Consider the following 27,900-nt stretch of genomic DNA (forward strand, 5'->3'; position numbering starts at 1 on the left):
GGCTACGTTACTGGGTTCAAAAGGCCACATAGTGGGGCTAGCTGTGCACCTCAAACTTGCTGGGGCAGTTGTTCTGTAAACAGTTGGTGATAAAGAAACAGACTCCTTGGTTAATTCCTGTGAGGAAGAGGGTCTTTAGGCTTGATGTGGTTTGGTTCCCCATACCTGTATTTTAGAAGATATTTCATAAATAATAAAATATCGTGCAGTGAGTGCACACCCTGAAAAGGTTATGTTAACCCACAAACTCCCAGACAGACTGTTATTGTTCTAATATACTGTAGATATGATGGCTCAAGTGATTCACAGCCTCCTTCTGCTGCCATATTTACTCCTGTTTCAGTTAATTACATATATTTGATGTTTCTTATCATTTTTTGTACATGTGTTCTTGCATTAGATCTGATTCTTGGTTTGGGATTTTCTGATTGGTTTTGCTGGAGGAATTTTCTTCTCCATTGGCTTTTCAAAGTATAACTTTTTTCAAATTTTAAAAGTGCCACGTAATGAGTGTGTTGTATTTGTATCTAAATCATATTTGTATTATTTTTGTAAATATCTGTATCATACTGGTATATATTTGTATTATTGTCTATCCTATTTTATTTTCTACTACTGTAACGTGAGTATCTGATCCCGATTTTTAACAGTATTTTACTTACACTCTTATTTATTGTCTATTCTTTCTTTCGTCTTTAACGTTTTTATTCTCTTATTTGTGATTTTTTTTCTGTGGCTTTAACAAAGGCAATTTCCCCCTGGGATTAATAAAGGAATTCTGATATAAATAAAATAAAAACGTGCTATTCCCATGAATATTTGTAGGTGAATTAATCCTCTGCAGCACTACAGTATTTACAATAACTGCTGTCTCTAAGTATCTGAAGTATTTGCTTTTTTAGATCCTGTGAAAAAACCCAAAAACTAAAAAAAACAAAGCTGTCCAGATGACTGGACAATTGTTACACACACTCCTGATCATCACTGAAGACGTTCCAAGATTTATTGAAGATGCTGTAACTTAATGGAGCACATAAAGGTCAAGTTTATTATAAAACTACAGATTAAGAACTGATTTATTCAAAAAGCAAAGTATGTTTGTGGTTGAAACCATTAGTGGCTTGTTTTGTTCCCTCAAAATAATCTCAACACTTGATTCAGACTTTAATTGATCTGTAAAGCACTGTCTGACTTTGGTTGTTATCATGCACTAAACATCCAGGGATGGAAAAGTCTAATTTCTGAGGCAGTTACACAATGACAAACAAAAAGTCAGAGTGAAAACACAAAATTAAGGAGTCAGATATTCACAGGTTTTTTTCTCGGATCGTAAAAATCCACAAATCAAAGTGTTTTATTATCATTAACACTTCATCCAGTTGCATCGAGTCTCATCGTCACAGCAGTGATTGAAAAGTTTTCCTTCACTAAAGTGGTTTGAGACAAATAAATCTACACTCGCTGTTCATTTGTGCAGTTGGGACTTTAGATCTCACACTTGGATGTAAAAAAAAAAAAAACATGCTGGAGTTTTCGTCTTTTAAAAGAAAAAACAAAAACTTGAACATCAGCAGTTTTGTGTGCAGACAGACACGAGATTCCTCCAAGGTGTTGAAAAGCATTCAGAGGTGGCACTTGGGTTCGCTTCACTTAGATTGGAGGGCCAATAAATACAATAAAGTCAAATGGAACACATTTAAAAACAAAGTCACGAGTGATGTGAGACTAATGTGGTTACAAACAAACATCAATTCAAACCGAGGCCTGTCCTGTTTGTGCTGCGTTCATGCTAATCCGTTGGCAGAGGAAACAAACATCCTTCAGATTAACCTTGAGAGCTGCTCCCGTTTACGGGGAAGGAATAATTAGTTTGGGTACGACTGCAGCGCTCTCTTAATCCGTCTGTGCGGGGGATTCACAAGCTTAAAAGGTGTAACGTTTGGTCCTCCAAACATCTAATCAAACATCTCTTCCTAAACTCAAATGAATGCAGCTCAAAAAAGAATCTGTGTCCACAGGAAAAATAAACCCTTTTAATCCATCTCAGTTAAAATAGAAAAACCTTTCAATTACTTGGTGATGTAAACAGAACGATCACAGCTCAGGTAAAAAAAAGCTTACACCAACTGCCAAAGCTAGACACTCATTAGAAATTAAATTCAGTGACTCGTATTGCACAGAAACTAAGGAATAACTTCATCTTCAAAGCTGGACTTTCACAGTCATCAAAGGAGTGTACGAATTTACCTAATATTTGAATTTCAAGTCGAGGACTTTTAAAGGCTTTAGGATGCAGCGAGATCTTATTTACAGCCAAACTCTTCAGACTTTTCCACCAACAACAGAAAAACATTTGGAAAGAGAATAAACACTAAAAGTCTTGGAGTGAGTGAAGAGAATGCAGCATCCAGGCCAAAACTTACTCACAGCGTGTGATCCAGTGTGTGTGTGTATGTGTGTGTTCACATGTAAACCTTCAGAATAAAAACAGTGACTTAACTCGATCACAGATTTTAAAATCGGCTCCGTAGGAACTTTTCTTTTCTTTTGGCACCACAGCCGTAAAAAAATCCACAGCGTGTACAAACATGCAGCTGAACAGCGACCCGTCGCCCTTCATGCACGTGGTCTGGATTCTTTGCTCTTGGTTTGGTTTCTTCCTCCAAACAAGAAAATGACGGCAGTGTTTGGGAGCATCACATGGACCGTGGATGAGGTGAAACCAGCACGTTAGTGACGTGAGTGGCAGTTCTTGGGATAAACTCTTCCACAGCTTTGAAATAAAGTGAGCCGCTGATACGTGGAGCAGCACTACATTCTTGGTGTCTATGTTAAATAAAAAGGATCTACATTAAATCTTTATCTGTCGTGTGACAGGACGTTTGAATGTTTAAGGGCGAGTGAGGAAGCTCTTCTGCTGCTATAGCAGTTCCTCCCGCTGCTTCTTGCCTCTGGGCGGTGCCTGACCATTCCTCAGGGATCCGTTCTGTGGTCGTAGCAGATGTCCACGCTCCTGCTCCTTCCACGGAACCGCGCTACGCCCGTCTTCACTGTCCAGGTCGGAGTCTGAGTGCATGAGGGCGGAGGAAGTCGGAGCAGGGACCGGCTTCAGCCGAGCTGAGTGAAAAGACATCAGAGAACAAATCTAATCAAACTAAATAAGTCTTAAATTTCACCTGAAACTATTTCAGTTTACCAACACAACTAAGCTAGGACCTCTGATTTATCATAATTAATTAACCTTATAAAAGCACTTTCGAGCTGCATTTACTGTATGTATGAAAAGTGCTTTTTATAAATAAAAATTGATTTGAACAAAAACATGGAATTAACACTCTGAAATGTAAAAAGCAATATGAACCTTTTTAAGTAATCTCGTGGGATTTCATTGCAACCCTTTAATAAAATTATTACACATAAGACCATCTTAACTAGGCCAACTACTATAAATCAAAATTTAATTCATATAAATGTGACTTTACAAATTTTAACCCCTTAAGCTAGTGCTTTTTAACCTTGGGGTTGTGACCCCATGTGGGGCCGTCTGGACTTCAAATGGGGTCAACTGAATTGTCGAGTAATTGATTATAAAAATATTGATTAAAATGTTAATCTTTTTCAAATCAAAACACCACAAATCATCTCAAGCTGTATCCTATACTTTCACTTTCTAGGATACAAATGAGTTTAAAAAAAATTTGGCATAAAAATATCTGAGTTGGTGCATCTTATCACTTAGCGCACTAATCCTGACTATTTGTAACAGTAAAACAAATGATCACCAAAAAAAAAAAAAAGACCGAAAACTAATTTTAGAAACAAAAAACAAAAAAGTCGTCAGAATTGTGTGATACCAAAAAAGGTTGGAAACCACTGCTTTAAGCTAAGCCTCTTTTCTTATAATTAAATTAACCAAGCTACATCTACGCTAACGCAGCATGGCTAAATGTAAAGTACATCTTTTTTTTAAACTGATCCAATGAAATGCAATGCTGACATAACCAAGGTAAACATTTGTTTTCCTAATGCAATTTAACATAACCTATAACTTTACATAAACCAATTTAAAAAATATTAACTAAAATTAACAAAAGTTGGATGAGGCTAGTTAAACTTAGCATGCACTGTTCTAAAAAATAATTATTTTCACATTTTAAAACTTGAACTCAAACAAACCTTTATTAAATGTTAGGTAAAGTCATTGATATTCAAGCGTTAACGTATCCACAAGCTCTTCAAAAAAATTCTGTAACCATGGTTACAGGGTGTTTGATACATCCATCTTTAGAACTGATTTAAAGAGTGAGAAACACTCATCGCTCACCGACTCTCTGTGGTTTGAGCTCCAGACAGTCTTGCTCTTCAGCTTCAAGTATTTTATATCGACTTTTGCTTCTGCGCACTTTGCTCCTCCGTCTTCCAGAGAAAACATAAATAATGCACAAAGTCAACAACATGAACTCGAGTCTATTTTGTATTTTTTAATATCGGAGATTAAAGCCGACCTGTTGCAGCAACACACCATCCCCCAGACGAGCGTTGCCACAGCAACAACGATCATGAACGAGGATATGGTGACGTAGAGGACGCTCCACTCTGAAGGATGAAGCAGCAGCGTTAATAAAAAGTGGGAGCTTCAGGACCTGAGCTGCTTCACAGTGGACTAACGGAGTCTCACCACAGTTACTCTCTGCGTCTCCGAGCTGAGCTCTGATGAAGTTCTCCATCCAGAACGGCTGACAGACGCAGCGCCGTGTAAACGCATCGCACTCGCCATGGCTGGAGCAGTTCAGCTGGCAGACTGAGGGAGGATAAACAATCAGTGGAAGCTTTGGGTTTCTGTCTAAGGTTTAAGTAAAAACAGGTAACGCACTCACCGACTGTGTCGACCCGTTGGGCTTTGAAGATGAGGAAGTCGTTCTTCTGCTTGTGCAGTTTGTTGCGTAAACCCAAAGCAACGCTGCGGCCTGACAGAGGAGGGCGACCAGGGCCACCGGACACCAGGAAGACTAGACGAGTGCTGAGGAGAAAAGACAGAATAAAACATAACTGATCCTTTATTCTAGTCTTCTTGGTCATTTTCTGACTCTTTATGTTTCCTAAACAAAAAAGTAACAACATGGTCTCCTACAAAGCAAAAGACAAATTGACATTGTAAAACGAATAAATAATAAAATTAACAAGAGCACTCGAGAGTGCAAACGTCAGCTAAGTGGCAAATTTCTGGATCAGTAATCCTGATCATGGTACTGTAAGATTTTTCTCTACCTTCTTCCCGGATCTTTTAATTTAACTTTGAGGAAAGATGACACGAGTAATACCATTTCTCAGCGTAGTTTATTCCAAGTTAGTCACAAGTAAAGTTTAGCAGCAGTTCCTACTTCCTGCAAACAAAAACCTCACACGTATAGTATCAGAAGCAAGTGTGTCCAGAGACTTAACGTAAGAAATAATGTTGGGAAAAACATAATCAAACGGTATAAACCTACCTGTGCTCATTAAAAGCGCTGATCTCCCGTACGATGATGTCGCTGTCCAGCACGCCCAGTAGCACGCCGACCTGTCGCAGCAGCATGTCCCTCTGTCGGTGGGAGACCTGCGATATGGCCACTTCCAACACCAGCTCCACCAGGTCACGCTCCCACACATCTGAGGAGAAAGGAGAGAGAGGTGAGAGGCCGGGATTCAACTGCGATGCTGAAATCTGGGGAAGAAGCCAGAGCATCCAAGGACAGATTAACGTCTGGCCAAGAGCACGTTTGTGAGACCAGTTCAACTCAGGACGGTTGGTGTTTGAATCTCTGACTGTGTGTGTTTGAAGGACAAAGAATAAAATAACTAATTTTTATAATGCGTTTTTTTTTTACCCAGGTTCACAGCTGTAACCAACATAACATCTGTGTCATGTCAGTGTATCAGTGATTCAGCTAATAAGCAGTGCAAGCTAAAATGCAACATTAGCTGTTTAGATTAACTCCTAGTCTGATTATTGTTCACATGTTTTATGAAAGACCATTTTTTAACTGTTTGCTGCTTCAAAAATAACCTCAGAATGAACGTAGAAGAGAACAGAAATCCCTGGAATCCTTTCTCTGCATAATTACTGAGGAGTAGCTGCAGCTGATATTTCACCTGGTTTGACTTCCACTGTTCCCCGGTCTGTGCTGGTCTGTCCTTTGCTGTCCGTCACTGTCAATGTGAACTTGTACTTTCCCTCAACAAGGTTCCCCAGAAACAGCACCGCCTGGTGGTCAGAGTTGTTCAGGACATCCTGTTAAAGAAAAAGGAGATTAGAACTATATTTGGTGTTTTAAAAGCACTGAGTAAGGAAGTACTGATGTGACGTCTTCTAAACTCATGCACGTACAGCCGTTTATCTCACAGCTAACATTCAGCGTGTGCAAAGCGTTAAAATCAGTGTTTTTCAACCTTGGGGTCGCCTGAAATGTCTAGTCATTAATGAAAAAAAAAACATACACTTTGGTAAAAATGGATGAAAATTCTATTTTTTTACATTTTTTAATTATTAATTTTTTTAAATACACTAGTTTAAAAAAATGCAGTTTTAAAAAATCTGAGGAGGCGCATCTTGTTACTTTGTGCACTAATCCTGGCTACTCTGAATTTGTAACACACTTTAATAAACATGATCCAACATTAATTCTGGGAAGAAAATAAAAATGCTGCCGGACATGTGTGACATCAAAATGGGGTCATGATCCGAAAAAGGCACTGGGTTCTCACCCCAGCGGCTGGGCTGCTGTCCTCCCTAGTCCACAGGTAGCTGACTCCGCCTTTGTCGTCAGTGGAGTGAGATCCATCAAGAGTGGCCGTCCGGGCGGGCAGCGCGATGGGGGGACTCGACACTACTCGGGCTATGGGCGGTTGGTCCTTTTCTGGTGGGCAAAAAGAATAATAACATATGAACAGGAAAAATTAAAATTTGACCTCATGTTGTTAAAAGAATACGTTTCCAATGTAAACTCCTGTTTATTTTTTGTCATAGGCCATAGAAAGATGCTGTGTACTTTTATTTTGAAAGGCACTTTGTTGTTGATGTGTAAAAAATAAAAACAGAATCCTTAAAGGAAAAAGACAAACGTATTTCTGCACCTTCTCTGACAATGACTGTGACAATGTCGCTGCTCTCCAGTTTTCTCTCATCGGTCACCGTCAGGGTGAACTCGTACGAGCCCACCTCCAGCCCCGTTACCGTGGCAACTGCACTGTCTGCATTTTCGATCCTCGCACCGTCAGGGCCACTGGTGAGAGAGGGAGAGAAGCTTGGAACTCACAGGGATGGATTTGTGTGAGTTTTGAATGTGAATAATTAGACCTGACTGAGGTGGTCTCAGACTCACCTGGTCTTCTTCCAGTGATACGTGGCGATCTTCTGGTCGTCTCTGCTCTTACTGCCATCTAAAGTGGTTCTGTCAACCGGCAGCGTCAGCTCTTTTTCAGGTCCAGCATCGGCTACTGGGGGTTTGTTGTTTTCTGGACGAAAAGTGAAAGAATGACTGAGCTGTAACTGGACAAACAAAGGTAAAGGAAACTAAAACAATCAAATTTAAAGCCAAAAGGATTTTTCGTCCAGGTTTCTCCTTAAGAGATCGCCATAGTAACTGATCTGCCTCCACCTCCTCCTTCTAACCAATCATGAAAACTTCCCCTTTAATCACAACAATCTCCTCAAAATGATTCCTCCTGCTGGTCTCTAGGGTCAATAAAGTCCCAACGTATTTAGATTTTTTAAAAATCACAAAAAACACAAGTAGAAAAGTAAATTTTGGAAAAAAATCTTTACTTAAATTAGGGTTTTCATGGCCAACAGATTTACTTTCTTCTTTTAAATATAAATTTAACTCCTGTTTTCAAAATGACCACTGCACTCCTTTCGACTGCTGCATAAAACATTTTGATTACATTTTTTTTTTTTTAAGAAGAGAAAAAAATGACATTGCTTTTAATAGCCAAACTGGTATGACATTAATATGTGGCCTTGTTTACAAAACAATAATATAAATCTCATCACTGTTTTCCTCTGCTCACTAAATAATCCTGCAGTTAAATTGCATTAGATCTTTAGTCCATTTATGTCCAACTTGCTTCCAAATATTTTCTTTAAATTTGATCTTTCTTTCGTTTCTGATAAGAATGTCATCGGTTTTCAACGGGAGGGTTCAAATTAACTCTTTGTGCTGCATTAAGATCAGACATTTCTGGACTTTCAAAAACCAAGCGACTCTTTCAACACATCTTTTCTAAAGGCAACATTCAGTTTAAGAATAGACAAACTTTTGCACTGAAAGTCTACGTTTTGTTACAACTGGCTGCTTTTTAAAAACAGATCTAATCAATGTTTCTGATACAGAAACATTTGAAAACCACATTCCTGCAATGCGATCCACTCCCCGTCACGTATAATGAGTCACTGCTCTGTCATTGTTTGACCTTACAGTTTGCACACAGCAGGTCACGCTGGTGTTGGTTTGCGTCCCACAGTCCGCTGAGTGCTTTCTGAGGACAGGTGGCATTGCTTAGGGCTCCTTATCAATGTTTGACAAACAAAAACTTGATAGCTGATAAACTTCACAGTAAAACAAAAGCAGCAGGAACACGACTACATCCTTTCGCAACAATCAGTGAAAGATCACAGACAGGGAATAAACCTGCACATTGTTGTAATTATGTTTTAATCATTACATTCTTTATTAATAACCCATTATCTATTGTATTACTGATTACATGATATAAGGGGATTTTCTACAATGTGTTGTTCTCATTGCATTTTGGTTTATTCCTTGACCTTTTTTAACTTATTTGTGATCCATTAATTCTGTTATTCTTCATTTTAAAGGAAGGCCCTCATTAAAAGCCATTATTAGATGTGGTCCGTTAAACATGCAGGAATGTGTCCCTCCAGGATCGGGAATGACAAGGCCTGTTCTAAAAGGAGCTCTCTGTGCTAAATACATAAAGATTAACAGACCATAACAAATCCAAATCTAAAGCTGGTCTTAATGGCCTCAGCAGATGCGACACGTTAAACGTGTGTAAATATTTCTCTCACCGTGTCACATAAATCAGTTCTCTGTTTACCTGGTTGGACGATGACAGTGACATGTGCGGTGTCCTGCTGTCCGGATGAGTCAGTGACGGTCAGCTGGAAGGTGTAGTCTCCTTCCTGCATGGCTGAAAGCTGCAGGATCGGCGTTCGAACACCCTGAAGAAAACACAAAGCAACAAATGCATCCCAGCACAGGGTTAGTAATAAAACAGACTGCAGCAAAATGAAACTCTACATTTACAGTCATCCTCGTTTCACCTTAAAAACATTAAAAACTGAGGATTTTCGCATGTGTTATAAGCTCTTTCTACAGGTTCTACAAGGAGATTGATCATGTGGACAAACTGCTGGCTCAGCACTTCTCTCTTTCTGCTGCTATTGCACACATCTTTGTGACTTTTATGTCCTTGGTGTAAGAAATGTGAGAACTGGATTTAGTTGTAGAAACTTCCAAATAATTGACAAACCCTGGTCTGGAAAGGTTGTTGAGATATCTGCTCTAGCAAAGTTGATTCATGAACTAAAAAGTGGAAAAAAATAAAGGTTTGATCAAATATTGAGGGAAATACATTACAACCAGAAAAAAAAAATAACTGTCTAGTTTTATTTTGAAAGAGCAGATCACAAGTTGTTTAAGGTTGTACTGCAGGATTTGGAAAACAATTCAAAGAGTTCAAAGGTTATTTGCTTCGATTAATGTTTAAAGCCACATGTGGCCCACGGCTTCCAAAGTAAACTACGAAAATAACCCAAAAGACAACACAAACACAAAAAAAGAAACTTATTAAAAAAAAATGACAACAAATACACAACAAAAAATGAACATAACATTAACCTGAAGTTGCACAAGACAACAAAAACAAAAAAAAAAAGAAAATTTCACAAAATAACAAATACACAAAAATGACTCAATAAATCACACAAACTCTCCATTCTTTCCTGTATTAATGCTCAGATTGCTCATTAATCTATTAATGCAGACATTAATTTTGATCATGCAGCCCTCGGATCTGTTGTATATCACTGATTTAAAGTATGTGTGTAAAGAAAAGAGTACCTCCACCATCCTGTGAAAAAGGTGGCCATTACTCTAACCATGGAAGATGATTGAGGACTCCTCTTTTAAAACCAAGCTCCTCACTTTAATTTGAAACTCAAGAGGTTAAATTCATGTTACCTGCATCTCGATCACTTTGTCTTTGCTCTCGGGGCTGAGGGACCACTCGTAGGACAGCGAGTCGTGGTCGTCCGTGCTTTGGTTGCCGTACAGAGTGATGGAGTTTCTTGGAAGCTGGATGACCTGCATTAAAGGAACGGTTAGAAACCAGACTGGTTTTACACCAGTAGCCACAGGGTATGAAGAAATAGTTCAGACCTGGTTGGGTCCAGCGTTGGCCACGGGCCGATAGTCCTTGGCTTTGTTAACGGAGAGTGTGGCCAGAGTGGAGTCAGTGGCTCCATCAGAGTCTGTTACTGTCAAACTGATGAAGGAGGAGAACACAGTGCTTTAAACAACCTCATTAGTGCCATTTATATTTAACTCAGTTACTTTAGTGTCCATTAGGGAGTCACACAACTGACATTTCTCCTCTATTAAAGCGTTTAACTCAGGGGTGTCAAAATCATTTTTGTTTAGGGACCAGTTTGATCTAAAGTGGGCCACAAATCATAGATGGGGAAGAAAGATCAATTTTAACATAATTGTGCCCGAGTTTTTAATATCGGTTCAATTCACTTAAAAAATTATTGACTTTTTAACCAATTTTTGTGTAATTTAGTGGAATTGCTTGTGAGAAATTACAAGATTTGTTAAGTTCTTTCCACATTTTGCAATTAAAAATGCATTCATGCGATATAAACAAAGGAAAAATGCAAGCCCCTATAAATATTGTTGAGTTTTATTAAATCGGTGAATTTCAGACAACTACAATTGGATTATTTAGTCATTGACAAAAATAATTCATGTTTTCTCTGTTATTTTTACTTTCTCCTGCTGGCCGAAATCGGATGCTCTAAAGGGCCGGATTTGGTCCCTGGGCCTCGGGTTTGACACATAGTTTAAGCTTTCTCATCTCTGTTACATTTTTCTCGTATGACACTAAATATACATACGGTTACCTCAACTCAGAAAAACATTGAGCAACATAATCACTTACTTGAACCTGTACATTTTGCAACTAATTCCTATTTCCCCACAACACAAAGATGAAGGCTCTACTTGTACCTGAACGTGTAGTTTCCTGGCACCAGGTTTGTCAGTGTGAGGACTTGAGTGTCAGCGGAGACCTTCTCCTCCCTCAGAGGACCTTTGACCTCCTCCCAGTGCCACGCCACCACTTTGTCATCATCTGTGCTCTCTGTGGTCGAGTAAAGGCCAGATTCATATCAGTTACTCTGCTGAGCCACTGTCAGTGTGTGTGTTAGTGAGACTCACGGCTGCCGTCGATCACCGTTGAGCTGGTTGGTAAAGAAATCTCCTGGAACTTCGGGGAAACGACGGCGACAGGAGGCTTGTTCACTCGTGGTTCTGTTTGGGGGGGAGGGGTAGGTGAGGAAGGTGACTCACCTGCTAATCTGCATGTGCAATGTGTGTAGTGGCACTAAAAGCTTTGGAAAAGATTGCCAAAAGAACAGTGGAAAAGAAGCTGGCAGGAGGAAATAAGGCTATTTATTGATATTGCAGAGAGAGAATAGCCAAGACAATAATCTCAATACATGGCAAAAAGAACCTTAAAAGTGCTCTGCAACAGTTCTAAAGCACATACAATTTGGACTTTGGGGCTATTTATAGAATATTAATGTAGAGATAAAAAATAAATATGTACACTTACAAATTCCACCCATATAAGCATCTTCTGATGCACACAAAACCTAAAATAGTTTAAATGTGTCCTTTTAAGATCTTCTCATATCTTTTTTTTCTAACCAAAAAAAAATTCAACACTTTGATCCCATTGAGTGGTTGTATGAGTTATTTTTAGCAGTGTTGCTTTTGACTGGTTTCTAACATCATTACTGATTATAGTGACAGACATCCTAAAATAAAATGAGAAAATGATTTGAAATACATTTACCTAAAGTGTGTTTTAATTGTATTGTTGTTCTTTTTCTTTTCGTATTATACTGTATTGCACTATTTTTATTATTCTGTTTTTATTGTAAAGTGTCCTTGGGTGGCCTGAAAGGCTCTTTTAAATAAAATGAATTGTCATTATTATTGTGACTAAACATGTGGGTCAGATTAACGTTAGCAGTGAAAGACAGCATTTTGACGTCAAGCTTCACCACCTTTTATGATCAGCAGTTAAAACAATACACCACGCACTCTTTTTAGGCATATGCTTTCTGATGCTCCGTCAGCCTGATCAGGTTCTTGATGATATCTGTAGAATAAATAATGCTTTCTGGTTGGATTTTCCTGCTCACCTGGTTTGACCGTGACATTAACGTAACCTTCTCCGTGGGCGCCCTCGCCATCGACTGCCACCTCGAACACATACAGGCCCACAGTCAGCTGAGAGAGAGAGAGAGAGAGAGTCTGATAAACTCCAGATGATAAATCGCGTGCACTGAGCTCTGCTGTGTGGGGTTTATTTTTAGCAGGGCGTTAATATGAAATGTGGCGTTCAGAATCAGTACCTGGCTGAGTTTGAGCGTCTGGCTGTGCTTTCCCTCCATTTCCCCACTGTAATCTTTGGGATGTGTGATGAGACGCCAGTCGTATGCATAGTTTGTCCCTGTGGAGCAGCAGCAACACAAAGCAAGGTCATGGAAAACTGCTCATGCGTTTCATTAGAATCAAGATAGGATCCAAAACTGCAGCGATCCACGGAGTGCTACAGTTGGGATCAGGAGATCTGTTATCTTCACCAGGGTGGGTAGCATTTTTTGACAAGGGTTTTATACACATTAGAGAGCTGTACGGTGTGGGGTTAACCTGGCAGAGTTGGAGGAACCACAAAGGCGTTGAGTTCCACCTGGTTGCGAGGCAGCGTCACCTCCACGCTCTCTCCTGCAGACACCACCAGGTCCCTCACTACAGGGAAAAACATACAATCAGGAACACGAAGAGGAAAGTGATCAGAAAAGACAGGAATATTTAACAGGAAATTAGTGGAAAAAGCCTTTTATTCCTTTAATCCTGCTTGGATCATAACTATCCTTCAGACTAACATGAATAGTCTGACCTCCTTAGATTTACAGAAAAAGTCTATAAAACTGATTGTATCATCTATGACTGTTTCATCTGTAATTCAAACAGAAGTGCTTCGTTTATAGAATTTTGCACACACACACAAAAGAAAAATTGCCTCCTCAGCATTTATTACTGCTCTCAAATTCCCAATATTCACAGTATTTAACTCATCGTGGGCTGAAGGATCCGAATAATATTCCTCACCATTTTAATGTCTTGAAAAAAAATTAATCAGGAGAGAAAAACTGATCATACAAGATATTCATGTGTCTACACATTCCTGCTGCTCAAATGTTGCTCAGGTAAAAACGTTTGAGCAATCTGTCGTTAAATGTAGCCTGTACTAAGATTGGGGGACAATCTGCAACACCTCCAAACTGAACATGTGCAGGAAGGGTGCTTAATTATTAATAGGTTCATATTTAATACATGGAACACAGATGTATAGCAGAAGGAGCTGGAAACGGATGATCTATTCTCTACACCAGTCCTCACTAGTCTGTGTTGAAGATGTAACGACGGCGGTCCCAGCGGTGGGAGGCGTGCCGTGATCAGCACTACTATTGGAAGATGCAGCAGCTATGACGGCGTCGTCACTCATCGTCGTCGTGTTCTGCTTGGAAGAAGAAGCAGCGATGGCGTTGGAGCTCCTGTTAGCGGTTAGCTGGCTGAGGTTCTTCAGGCCTGTGTGGAGAGGGGTGGCCATGCTGGGGGCTGCCGGAGGGGGGGGGACCGTTTCCTGCAGAGAGGACGAGGACAAAATATGCACCCAAGTAAAATAAAAGAAAGAAATAAAGGCATGATGAGCAACGTGACGCCGAGTAGTCATAGGCCAAATCCAGCTCGCAAGAGCCTCCACTTTGGCCTGCGAGAGGATTTTGTTCATATTTTTGTACATTTTTTGTGGAAAAATTACAGCAAAAACATGAACCTATAACTTAATAAATGCAATGACATATACGGTGAATTGTAATTTCCCTCCTCTGCTCATAATTACATGATTGCTGCAACATTTCATTGCAAATTGTTTGCTAGAACCTTTTTTTTTCTAAAATCATGCAATTTCACGCAATTCTTCAGATCACATCAATTGTTTTTTTTTTCTTATTTTTATATATTAAAAAATTATGTTCCACAAATACTAGGACCTCTGAAGTACGAGATCCTGAAGTTACTGATATCTGTGACTTAATGTTGTAGTGAATTACAGAATTTTTTTTTTAGTCACCCCTTAAAAATGTGTATTTTTCTGGTTCAGCCTCCTTGAGATCAAACTAGGTCTTATGGGACTCCAAATTAAAATAGTGTCTATACATTTGTTAATCTTATGGAAAAACACAAACACAACTAAAATAGCTTCTTCTCTAGAGAATTTGCAGCTGTACCAATATTACTGGTTAGTGTATACACAATTCTGAGTGCATGTTCTGGATAAAGTGCTATTATGACATATCAAGACATCATTAAACAGCCTTTGTTATTTACTGCATCACCTGTAGAGGATGTTTGAGAGAAAACTGAGGGGGAAGACAGAAATAATCTCTTTCATTCTAAGGAGGATTTATAATGATTAGTTAAACATTTTCTCTTTTGTGCTACATGTCTGAGCTCACATCCCTTTAACAACGTTTATGTGCTTGTGCCGTTTGGTTCAAGTTAAGCCTTTAATCAACAGCTTTAACACTAAACCAACCAGTGCTTAGATGTACTGTAGACATGAGCACAGAGTTGTCCCTGCTCCGCTGTTACAGAGATGCTAATGTGAACAAAGCCATTAATGCTAATGTTCCAAACTGTGTGACGTTACCGTGTTGTCAGGATGCCCAGTGTCTTGTTTGTGAGCGTCTGCTCGTGTTGCGTGACGAGTTTTGCGACGGCGCACTCTGACCGGACCCTGAGCGTGAACATCAGAGGAAACAAAGGGTTGAAAGATAGTAAAGTGACATTCCAGCAAATGCCACTGATGACACTGAATTACTCTATGGCAGTGGTTCTCAGCCTTTCCAGACACTGGGGACCCCCACTGTACCTGAAGGTGGTTGAACACAAACATGAACATTGAAGAACAGTCATGTGGAGACAGGGACATCTATGAGGGGGAATAAAGGGGAGAGATTTTTGGGGTCCATTCATAAAGTCGGCAACATGATGGTCCATTGTTCTATGAATCTGTTATAACCACATTTATTTATTCATCTGAATAATATCCACTGTTATCCAGAAAGTTTAGTAATATTTGCGCCATAGTATATAGTAATCTTAGACGTAAATCCTTGTTTTAATAAAACATAAAATGGGTTAAAAGTGACCAAATGGTGAAAAAGAGGGTGAAATGAGATTTTAAAAACCACAGAAATTGGTTAAAAGTAGCAAAAAGAGTTCATATTGGTTTAAAAGTGGCATAAATGGAGGTGGGGGTTGAGATAATGTAATTTAAAAAGTAGGAACAATTAGTTTAAAAGTTTTAAATCGTGAATGTGGTTAAATAAGCATGGTATATGATGAAGAGGTTAAAAGTGACAAAAATGGGTCAACATGTGTGACACTAAAAAGGAAAAGTGATAGAAAGGGTTTATAAGTGTTGAAAATGTCTTGAAAGTGGAAATGTAGCAACAAAACATTAAAAGGAGCAAAGATATGGCAAGAAAAAGGGATGAAAATAGGTTTAAAAAATGATAAGTTTGATGTAGTTGAAAAAAGTTAGAAAAAAAATCCTTGTTTCTTGAAGGCATCTGGTGACCCCCTCCCAGTGTTCCAAATGAAGGTTGAGAACCCCTGCTCTAAGATATAATATCAGCATCAACACTTGTTCCTTTGCCATTCTTGGACACAGACCTTGGAAATCAGCTGCAGGAGGCCAAGGGACTCCTGGTGGGGTTGGGGCAGTGTGGAGATGGGACACCCGGCTCTCCAGGAGCAGCTGAGGAGCACGCAGCGTCCACCCAGGCTCCACACGGCGTTGCAGTTGGGCTGCAGACAGCAGGACTCCCAGCACGTGGCCCCGCCCCTGCCGTCGGCCAGCGGGTACCAGCCCATGCTGATGACGCTGCTCCAGTGGATCCCCAGCACGCCACCCGTGACCCGGCACAGGTTGGCTGAGACGCCTGAGTGGGACAGAATGACAAAGCGGTGAAGGATTGGGGGTTAGCAGCAGCAGCATCTCTGAGGTTCAATCAGACCATTGATGCTCAGCCGTGGCAGCTTTAAACTTTAAAGCCAAACAAACATTACAGAGTATAGAACTCTGTGACATGCTGGCAGAGCTGCGGCTGTGAGTTTAAGATTAGATAAAAGGAAGTGATGCCTACCCCTGACAAAACAAGACAAAGATTAAAACCCAAACAATGAAAGAGCTGCCCTCTGAGCTTCCTGTGTCAGATCGTGAACGTTCGCCTCTTAAGAAGTGCTCATTTCCAGCTTTTTGTCATATCAACAAGGTTTGAAGGATTAACTATTGTAAGGGCAGAAACACAGCCTGTAGCTGACAACAATTACACACACTCACACTACAAAAGTAACAAAGCAGTTAGACTGAACACTGAATCCTCACAGAAAAAAAAAAAAAAAAAAAAAAAAAACTGTTCAACAAAAAGTGACTGAGGACTAAAAGAGCTGCAGCAAGAAATAGTAAAGCGTTAAACTTAGACAAATACCAACACAAGTGACTGAGTGAGTTACGATATGTGATGAATTCTTCCAAATAAAGGATGTCAAATGACCTGAAATACAGTCATCTGGTCACCAGACATACCAAGCTTCATCCTGTCATGCCTCCAACTCTGATTCTATTGTCGTAGCACAAGCACTAGAGCACCTGCCATGCTAGCCACCAAAGAGCTAGCATCGCTGGCCACCACTTCCATAAGAAATAAGCTCAACTTTGGCTTTAAATTCTACATTTTATTAAGAGACAAACATTCATTTAAAAGAATAATAAAATGACTCTAGTCTCTGGAATTAGTTAATGGAAAAGCAATTATGATGTGTTTTAAAGCTAGGGTAGGCGATTTTCTCTAGATACACTTTTTAAGTTTTTGGTTAAAATTGTCTTTATGTCCTGACAGAAATTAAGATCTTATGAGCTCTGAAAAAGGAACGAAGAAAATCCGTCAACTGTAGCAGCTGTAATCTGCATATGAGTGAGGGGGGTAAAGGCGGAGCCATCGGGGAAGCTACATTCAAAATCATGCTAGCTTTTGAAAATCGCCTACCCTACCTTTAAGTCTCATTCAGCGTTGTCAAATGTGCAGCAGTGTTAACAGGGTTAACAGACTTAACCAATATTTGGGTCTGTACTTCATGCCTTTGGGCTCAGCAAACAAACCGTTATGTTTTACTATTCCTTTGTGCCTACAGCTCCTTCAAACCTACTCCGTTAGTTTTATAGTCTGAGAAAAATCCAGCAGCTATTTTCTAACTAAACGTCTACTCAGCATAATGTAAACATTCTAAGAGGTTTGTCTAGTTTCTGTCTAAGTGTCACGGATCTTAGAAAGATAGGCATGGGCTTCTGACTTTAATAGAGTCGTTATTAGCCAATGAATTTAACTACATTAATAAGGACCCAGAATTTATGTAAATCAATCAAAGACTTTGACAGAAACCCTTCAAACATTCTAATGAGTGAATGATGTGTAAATAAGGCAGGGTATTTATTACACCTCTTAATATAAAACACAAAAGGTTTACATAACAGACATAAATAACCCTGATCAGAAGGCGGACTGGCTTCACTTAATGTTCAAAACTAGCACCAAGTTTCCACACATCCATGTGTGACGACCACTGCTTTAGGATTTTCTGCTGTTGCTCCAACAAACCATTCCCAGTCGGGTCAATCAGGAGCTGAATGTTATGATGACAGCATGGATGAAAAAGTGAAGGCTGTTTAAATCTTTTTTTTTTTATTATTATTATCCCAGAGACAAGTATGATTGTTTTTCTGCATGGGTAACAACATGGGACAGAAAGGTAAATCATGCTGGGAATAGTGTGGCTTCAGTTGACATTTTTTATACCCAAATAAATATCAGAAACCATCACATATGTGTAGCAACATGTGCTATAACGACAAAAAGAAGATGGAAGTCAACACATTTTCAACTAAACTCGACAAAGACAAAAAGCAGAACCTTTGCTGTCCTGACAATCGCCGTCCGCCAAATTAAAAGAAAACAAAGCAGTATATGCAAACTTTTCATTTGCATTCAAAATGAGTCGGTCAAGTTTTGTGCAGCTGCAGGAAATAAAAACCAAGAGAAATGTTGCCCAATCAAGTTTTCCCTGAACAACTTCTTTTAAAGCAAGAGACTCAAAACAGAAGTGTGGCGACTCCCTGTAACTCAAACACTCCTATTGATATGTCATAAGTTTTGTGCATTGCATTGTGGGATGTGGAGTCCCGTAGACCAATGCCTAGAAGTGTATTTACTTCAGTCTTCTGCTGATTTCCTTGCATTTCTTCTCTGGCCAAGGACGACAGTGACTCATTGATACCATTTTTGTTCTAGTTTGTTCCCAGTATTCCCCGTGATATCACCTCACTCCGTCAGACATTCAATGCCTGCTGAAACTCGATCTTTTCGTTTAAACCCCAAAATAAAAATCCAACATTTTTTAACACCAGAAATGTAAGAATTGAAAAGTCACTTTGGCAGAGTTTTTGGGGGCAAACACAAGTAATCACGTTACTAATGAAGTAAAAACACTTCTACGTATCCATCTGCAGGACTCCACATCCCATAATGCAATGCATGGAACTTGTGTTTACAGTGGCGAAAAAAACAAACTTTCAAGCAGCAATTTCAACTTTTGCACAAAGTCTTTATCTGATCTCCAGCAGCTCTAAACAACAAAGTTGCATTATTTCAGAGGAGTTACAAGCAGAATCATAACTACTGTAACCATAGCAACACAGAAGAAAGTAGCAACCATCTAGTGTCGTCAAATCTATAAAAATACCATCTAGCCAAAGTTTAAACAAGGAGCAATTCTTTAGCCTCTGTTTAGTCGTCCTACCCTGCAGCACGTTCCTCTTCTCCCCCCTCACACACACACACACACACACTGTTTATTCAGCCAGAGCGCCGATTGTACTGGTTCAAACTTCCCGAGCAGGGCAACATCAAAGCGCACACAGTGCGGGTGTCCACAGTGGAACGTCAAAAACAAAGACGATAAACACCAGCTAATGAGCTACAACCATAAAATATAAAGAAGGATGTGGAGCCACCCTGAGCAATCAAAGGTGTGAGAATCACCGGTGGAGATGAGTTTTGGCAGCTCACCGGAACATGGCCTGTCGTCAATATCAAAGAGTTGTGCCTTCACAGTGAGGTCAGAGGGACGTTTGGGTGGTTTACCTGTGGGAAGAGCCGAGAGCCAGAGGTAGGTGAGCGGCAGCAGGAGGAGGCGAGGTAAGCTCCAGGTGAGCAGCTTCAGGTGTGCATAGGACATTTTCCACTGGGACCGAAAGAGCTGTGGGTAGAGGCATTTTTTAGTAATATGAAATACACAGATATTGTACTGTAGACGGGAAAATATATAATTCAAACATTGTGATCTTTTTTGCACTTCCACGTATAAATAAATGATCAAATATGTATGGCACTGATAATATCAAAGCAATAAATGACAAATATCAGTCCCTGCAGGATGTTCAATTCAATTAATTTGATTTAATTCATTTGGGAAATTTTGTTGAATAATTTGAAGGAAATTGTAGGATTTGTGAAAAATTGTGAGTTTTTTTTTTTTAACAATTTGAGATTAAAAATGAGATGAGATCTCATTGAATTTGTGTCTACATTTGGAGATGTCTCGCTGAGATATCTACAACTCAATTAGTTGGTAATCTACACAATGATTCAGGGTTTCTCTGACTTTTTTTGCATTCTGATGCAGGCCGAATTGGATGTTCCAAAAGGCCGGATTTGGCCCCCGGGCCTTGAGTTGGACATGTGTGCTCTAGAACAATGGTTTGGAACCACGCCATCACCTTTCTCCTGGCCGGATGAAGAAAGGAGCTACAGAGTTAAGTTGGGAGAGAGATGCTGTGAGGTGACGGGTGAAGACGAGTCAACACCAGCGCTCTGAGGAGAGTGGGCAGATCAAACATGGCCACCTCTGGGACCCCCACAGGCTCCACTGGCCTAACACTGCCCTGGGGAAAGAGACCAGTTCAATGGTTACTTATTTCATCAGAATAGAACTAAAAACGTGGTGCACAGGGTCGGAAGCATTCCAGCGTCTCTCCCTGAATGAATGCTTGTTTGTATTTATAACAATGACCTGCATGTGTTTTGTCACTTTTGACAACTGTCACTGTTCCGGTTATTCAACACTATCTGTTGACTGACTTTACAAGGTCTAACATGACTCACTCTTCTACTAAATTCATTATTTTAATTCAAGGAGCAAAGAGTAAAAAACGTGAAGAACAGGTATGAAGTATGAGCCGTCGGCTAAACTTCAAATTTTTGAACACATTAAGCTTCATTCCTTCCCTCACTAAAAAACAAACTATAGATTATTTTTGCTTCCATTATAAATTGGTCAATTTATAATGGAAGTGTTGCTTTAGGGATGTAACTTCATTAGCTCCTTTTTTTGGTCATGTTATTGTTTTTTTTTTTTCACTGCTGATTTTAAATGTTCTTCTTGATTTTTAGGCTGTTGAATGTTTTCTGTGGCACTTTTTGATCATGTAAAGCACATTGAATTGCTTTGTGTATAAAATGCACTATACAAATACATTTACCTTGCCTTGATAAAAAAAAAAATGTTTTTTTTTTGCCACATTATTAACCTTTGGCGTTTACATATCTTGGATTAGGAGGAATAGTTTATTTCTTGTATTATTGTGTGCTTTTTTAAACATTGACCTACATGTATATTTTATACATTATTTTCTGTAAAAAACAGAAAAGTTTCATGCAGAAAATGCTCAAGTCTGTAGTAGGAAAATTACAACCAGCTGCACATTCCTGATCCATCATTTCATTTAAAAGAAAGTTTGCGTGTACAGTATACCTACATCAGTAATATTCTGTGGTTCCCATTCGTGTTGCCAAGCATCCAACATTACATTGTGTTTTATGGATATAAAAATAGGAATGTTGTCCTGGCCTCGCCTTCTTAAGACTGTCATTTACAAAAACAAACTCTGTGCTATACAAATCTTGATGATACACTGAAGAAAGACATGAATATATTATATATACTGTAAAATCAACACTTTCCAACATACTTATATATCAGAAAATTAATCGTGAATCTGATACTTTTGGGACTCATTGTTCCACATTTTTCTGCAGAAACTGTGAAGAAGAAGAAAAAAATTGCTGTTTCACAATACATTAAGCTGGAAAATTGTCACGACGCTGGAAATAAAACCCTGACTTCATCAACACTTAAACTGTTCTGTAAAACTGAGTAGGTTTAGAGGCTCGTTGTCTATAATGGTGTAATATAATGGAAACAATCTGCTCTGACGGTAATCTGACGCTGAGCAATGTGGGCGTGAACTCCTCTTAACCACATCCCAAAAAGTATTCAAACCATACATGCTGGACACCATTATATATTACACATTAAATCCACCCATACACTAGTCTGCTATAGTTCATTGTGAAGTTTCTGCTGACTCATAGTGCGTGGTGGAGGAGGAACCCAACAGAAGTGAACCCCGTCTTCTAATGTTTATATGCTTGGCTTTACATTAATCAGTTCTGGATTCACTTCCAGCTGACTCATGAGTTACACTTTCTCCCAGAGTAGATTTTATGAACTCCAATGAACTGGAGTAACCAGAGAAACCTCCAGAAGGCTTCAGAAAAACATGCCAACTCTGCAGGAATAGACCCAGGGCTAGAGCGTCTCCTCCTTTGAGTCAGCGATGCTACCCTCTGCACCCCCGAGCAGCCCGTGAGCTTTTTAAAGGATTTTGTTTTATTTTAATAAAGTAAATATAAACTGGAATATTAGAAGCATCACATGTATTGTCCAACAAACACTCCGACAGCTACATCAGCTAAAAACAAACAGCAGTGTTACTTTAAGTTTAAACATGCCAATATTAACACTGTAAACTTTGCCTGTAAAACAGATGTTTTAGATATAAAACTAACTTGCAGGCCAAACCCAGTCCCAGCAGGGAAACATTTCTAAATTTACATCCACATATGTGGGAGTGAATGCTTTGTACTCTCATCAATTCTGATAAGTAGTGTTGGAATGGGGCAGAAAAATTCTAGTAAATTCCCACAGGAAATTAGGCTCTGGAATATTAAAAATAAAAAAAAATAAAAAACTTTTCATGGGAATTAAGCATTGGAATTAACTAGAAATTGTGAGTAACTTTTATATAACTAAGGCTGATACTTAAGATCAGGGGGGTCAAACTCATTTTAGTTTGGGGGCCATATAAGGAGAAGTTTGATCTCAAGTGGCCACAGATTTTAAACAGGAAATTGAGTAATTTCAACATTATCGTGCCTTAGTTTATACTTCTATGTATACATAAAATACAAAATATGTCAAACTGACAATATTCAAGCACTTTCTAATTAATGAAGGAAAATATTATGTAATAATTTGAGGAAAATTTAATGACTGTGTAAGAATTTTGAGTTTTTTCAACAGTTTAACATAAAAAATGACTGCAATCATGCATTATATACTGTAAGCACCAAGAAAACTGTGAGCCACTATATTGGCCACGTTTACATGGGATCTTTAATTCCTCTTTAAAGCAGAATGAAAGTTAATTCCTCTTTAAGCTGACTATGTAAACACTTCATTCCTAATGCTAATTTAATTCCGAATGAAACTTAAATCTGAATTAGGTAGCTGGTTTATTCCTCTATCTTGTAAACACTTAATACCATTTTAAGTTAATTCCAGTCATTCTGCGCATGCACGACTTGCTGCGAGGACGCGCTGGTGACGACGTAATATTAGAGCCTTAAAGACATGGATATAATGAAAACAGTGGATGGACGGAGGCATAAAAATGCGGACATATGAGTTTCATTTACAAGATGATTCATGTTTTCTCGATAATTTTCACTTTCTCCTAAGGACCCGATTGTGTACACCAAAGGGCCACATTTGACCCTCGGGCCATGAGTTGACACATGTGCTTTAGTTGATGCTTTCCTACTATATTTAACATCCCTGTTAAAGGCTAACCAACAATTTTTAAAATTTCCCATTAATTCCTGTTGATTGATTCCCATGAAAAGTTTACAACTTTTAAATATATATTTTTTTAATTGTTTTTATTTTTAAAAGGAATGCTAATATTTATGTTTGGATACGATACAGTGATTCAAAATTACTAAAACTTCCAGTTAATTCCAATAAAAAGTGTATATTTTTCAATAATTCCAGAGCTTAAGTTCCCGTGGAAATTTAGCAAAGTGAAAATGAGGGGTGACATGTTTCCAGGTTTCAGGGGAGCCTCCAAACAAGCGTCATCACCTGTAACTGGCAGAGCTAAATCATAAAACTCATCAGTGTCTCACCTTGTTTCGTCTGCATTCCTGCACGAGCAGCTCCTTTCAGCTATAGCTGCCTCTGCTTTATCCAACAGTAAAGTTCATTCTAAACGCACCAACAGTTCATTTATGTGAGGTCACTTTGTTTTCCCGAAAACTTCTAAAAAAAAAATAGTAATCCACTGATGAGGAAGGTGAAGTGCGTTGCTCCTGAGCAGAAACCGCCCTCAGGCTGGAGGTAACGTTTACTCTGTGCTGCAGATCAGGTGAACTCGCTCACAAAAGTTGATGACAGCGAGGCCATTAGACTTTTTAATCAACCGTTTTCCCCCCCAGAGACGCTCCTACAGAACAAAGGCCTCTGTGATCAAAATGCTCTTTGTTGTGGACAACCTCAGCCCCTCGGAGCAGTTTCCTGCTTCCTCTGCTTCAGCCAGCAGCGTACATCTCTGTAATGCCCTCACAGTGGATGCTGCAACAAAATGAAATGACACTTTAGTTGGTTTTTCAGTCCAGAAGAAGCAAACAGAAAATTAGATCCACTTGACTGAAACTAAGAGCAAGCAAAGACATGGTGACATTGACAAAAATTATATTTTCTGTCAAATAATATCGTGAAAATGGCAAAAAAAACTACCAAATTTTAAAGTCATTCTAAGCTAAATTTTGTCCAATCGGTGTTTGGTATTAATGTGAGGTCAAGTCAGTGTAAAGGGGTGGGGCATAATGTTAAATTAGCCAGTGCTGAAGTCAAAAAGACTAATATCAGGTAAACATAAATAATGCAAATAGAAGCAATTTTTGTCATCCAATTCTTCAAGAGATATTTTGACTAAAAATACTGTACATTTTGTTAAATAACACTAAACTAAAGCCCAATTACATTTTCATCAGAAGACGAAAACTAAAGCCAATTACGGTGTAAAAATGTACACAGAAAAATAAACTATGCTACACTAGCCTATGTAAAGGCTATGCTGTATTAAGATTGTAGGTGTTTACGTTGCTAAAATAGCTTTTGAATAGAAAATTTAAGAAAATGAAACTCATTGAAAAAACTAAACAAGGATCAGCCCAGTGAAGAGGATTTATTCAAATATATGTCTAGAAAGTCACATACACACACATATATATATATATACATATACATATACATATATATATATAGTCTGCTTGCATTCAAGTGAAACTGTATACAAAGTGAAACTGGGCATTGCGCAGTAATTTTAACAACAGGAAAACTATTTCCGTTTTGGGCATTTCCCAGCATGCACTTGTGTTTCACTTTTTAGCATTGATTTTAACATTGTGGTTATATTTGATGTTGTACTTCTGGTTTTGAATAAAAGTGCACATCTTTTTTTACTGTGTGCATATTTAGAATACCATCTGTTCATAGTTGAATTGTTTTATTTTAATGTATTTTGTGTTTAATGTGGCTGCATTTGCCATTGTTAAAATCTGGCACAGTTATAGATTTGTTAATCTGTATTGTCCCTTTAATAAAGGGTACCTTGTTAGTAGAGCTGGGCGATATGGTCCAAAACTCATATCCTGGTAATTTTTCTCAAAGTGGCGATATACAATACAAATCTCAATAATTTTAATGCAAATAAAGTCTCACCAGAAAGACAACGTAATTTGCGGACAATCAGGTTAATTTAATCGTGGCAACCAAAATCTTGATCACAATTAAAATTCAATTAATTGTGCAGCACTACCGCACAGGCACATTTATTACTAAACAGCTGCACATGCCACTTTTAGGCTTTTTGTCCTCTAAGGGACAGCATGTGTGAGTGAGTTCTGTAGTGTGGCTTGTTCAGGAGAAGGTCTGGGTTAGGATGGATTAAGAAATCCATCCAGCTGTGATTTTACGAGAAGTAGCGAGAGTAGCGTCTCCTAAAACAGGTATTTTCACACAAAATAAGCTATATATATATATTTTAGAGATGGCCCAATTAGGAGTGTGACGATACATCACGATATTTTTTTTCGCACAATCAAATATCGATATGCTCGCGCATTGTATTGATTTTTCTTTTTTCAAAACCTTTTCTGCCATTTTTTTGTTTACAGAAAGAACTATTAAGTATTAAAGATACTTATTTGTTTACATTGGTATGTTGACACATATTTACAGAAATGTTGCACTAAAATAGTGTCACTGTTCATATGACACTTTTTCAATTTATTGTCTTTCAGAGATATACAATAAAAACTGTATTTTTTCCCCTTGTTATGTCATAGATTATCGTAGATTGATTTCTGACCAAAATATCGACAATCGCAGTATCGCCACATCGTGAGCTTTGTATCGTGTATCGTATCGTGAGGTACCCAGAGGTTCCCACCCCTAGTCCCGATACAACTTTTTCACTTCCGATATGACACTGATATTTCAGCCTTGCGTATAGACCGATACCAATAATGACCCGATACAATATCAGCACGAATCATACATACTTTTCTTACTTATTTTGTAGGGTTGAATGTTAGAAAAGGCTTCATCAAGTGATGTCACTCAAACAAAGAACAATAGTCAGCAACAGTAGGTTATGTTGTTGGGGTGTGAACCACAGTCACCTATGGATGAAAGTGCTGGAGCGGAAATTTTTATCTAAGGGCTTATATCGGTGATTTTAGATGCAGTCCGATAAAATCTGATATTCCTTTTCTGGCTGATATCGGATCGGGACACCTTTAATATATATCGAAACAGGCAATATTGTAATTTTCTATATCGCCAAAATAAAAATAAAAATCCGATATATCGCCCAGCGCTACTTGTTGGATCACCTGTTTAAATGCCACAAATAGGTCCATGTGACTAATTCTGCATTCTTCCGTTTGGTTTAGCGACATATCGTCAAACAATTTAGCTCGACTGTGATGAGGCTGGTTCATATTTGATCGCTACCTGCTACTCTGTCAATCAGATTTTCAGACAAAGAAATGGTGGTTTTTGGTGCGTTTAAGGACTATTATAAACAGCCACTGATCAATTCTGCAGGTTGTATATATCCTCAGCTGGTACATATAGACTCATTAACACAGGCCGATATGAACCGCCTGCGTAATACTAATTTAGACATAAGTCAGTCACGTTATGTATGATTTTAATGAAAACATGACATATAAAAATAGGTAACCCAACATATTCACACTGTGAGTAACAGCTGCCCACCTGTGTAATCTGGGATCGCCGTCATTAAGGCACCTTGAGGCTAACAGCTGCTGACATATTCAACTAAAACGCTCTGCTAACGACAAATACAGCGACCTAATGTAAGTCAGAAGACCGAATGTGGACTTACATTGTGAACCGTTCCAGGCTCAGCGTCCTGTGTCTGTTGCTGTCCTCCTCACAGCTAACTGGAGCAGTGTTCCTCTAACGACAACTAACGAGCCCGTGACACAGCCGAGAGCCATATATATTTACGTGCATAGCTTCCGGTAGTACGGTTTTCAAAATAAGACAGGAGAAACAAAAATCTTAAAAAAAAAAAAAAATAATAATAATAATAATAACAATAATAATAAATAAGCAGGAAAACGTTATTTTACATTTTTTAATATCTAACACTGTAATAATTTATACAGAAAACCTTTATGATTAATTTGTGTGAAAACAACAGTGAAACTTTCAAGTATGTACCTTTATTCAGAATCAGACTCAGATATTCTTTTTTTTAATCCCATAAAATTATCCTATTTGTCTCGTCTGTTAGCAAGAAACCATGGACGTTACACTCTCCTCTATAGATGTTTTACAATTTATACCCTTGACCATTTTAATTCACTTTTACTTGTTATTTAAATTAGTTTTGGAACGTTGTATTGTGCTAAACTCTGGTAGCAATACTATTTAAATATACCGTGTTGCCAACATGGTATATTTAAATAATCACCCCTAAAGAAAAATGCACCAGCCGTATGATATAATTTGCTGAACACTAAAAATACATTGTTGAATAAAAGTTATTGTTTTGCTTGTATATTGATTTAATTCATTTTGATTTGAAAATTGATTCATCAATTCTCTTTTTGAAATGTCTTTTTGGTTGAGTCATATTATATTAATTATTTCTTAACTATATATATTGTTGTTTTAAATAAAGTTTTTCATCTCGTAAAAT

The 27,900-nt window shown here is 38.5% G+C and overlaps 1 protein-coding gene across 2 annotated transcripts; it reads right to left on the bottom strand.

Annotated features, from left to right (window-relative positions):
- Positions 1-1,139: 1,139 nt before the first annotated feature.
- On the bottom strand, positions 1,140-27,212 carry kiaa0319l (KIAA0319-like ortholog). Of its 2 annotated transcripts, none has more exons than XM_028461470.1 (25): positions 27,079-27,212; positions 23,789-24,233; positions 20,260-20,419; positions 19,625-19,739; positions 16,098-16,366; positions 15,070-15,156; positions 13,758-14,001; positions 13,005-13,103; positions 12,707-12,804; positions 12,494-12,581; positions 11,502-11,594; positions 11,292-11,424; positions 10,443-10,548; positions 10,245-10,367; positions 9,100-9,223; positions 7,362-7,494; positions 7,114-7,262; positions 6,745-6,896; positions 6,133-6,271; positions 5,490-5,649; positions 4,878-5,020; positions 4,679-4,801; positions 4,506-4,596; positions 4,325-4,416; positions 1,140-3,117 (listed from the first exon to the last, which is right to left on the bottom strand). In XM_028461470.1, the coding sequence occupies exons 4-25, from the start codon at positions 19,716-19,718 to the stop codon at positions 2,921-2,923; spliced, it is 2,937 nt and encodes a 978-aa protein (XP_028317271.1). In that variant the 5' UTR covers positions 19,719-19,739; positions 20,260-20,419; positions 23,789-24,233; positions 27,079-27,212; the 3' UTR covers positions 1,140-2,920. The 2 variants fall into 2 exon arrangements, with proteins under 2 accessions (XP_028317271.1, XP_028317270.1); XM_028461469.1 differs by having other exon boundaries at positions 20,260-20,424.
- Positions 27,213-27,900: the final 688 nt, after the last annotated feature.

This window comes from Gouania willdenowi, chromosome 11 (assembly GCF_900634775.1).
Source record: "Gouania willdenowi chromosome 11, fGouWil2.1, whole genome shotgun sequence".
NCBI classification, from domain to species: domain Eukaryota; kingdom Metazoa; phylum Chordata; class Actinopteri; order Blenniiformes; family Gobiesocidae; genus Gouania; species Gouania willdenowi.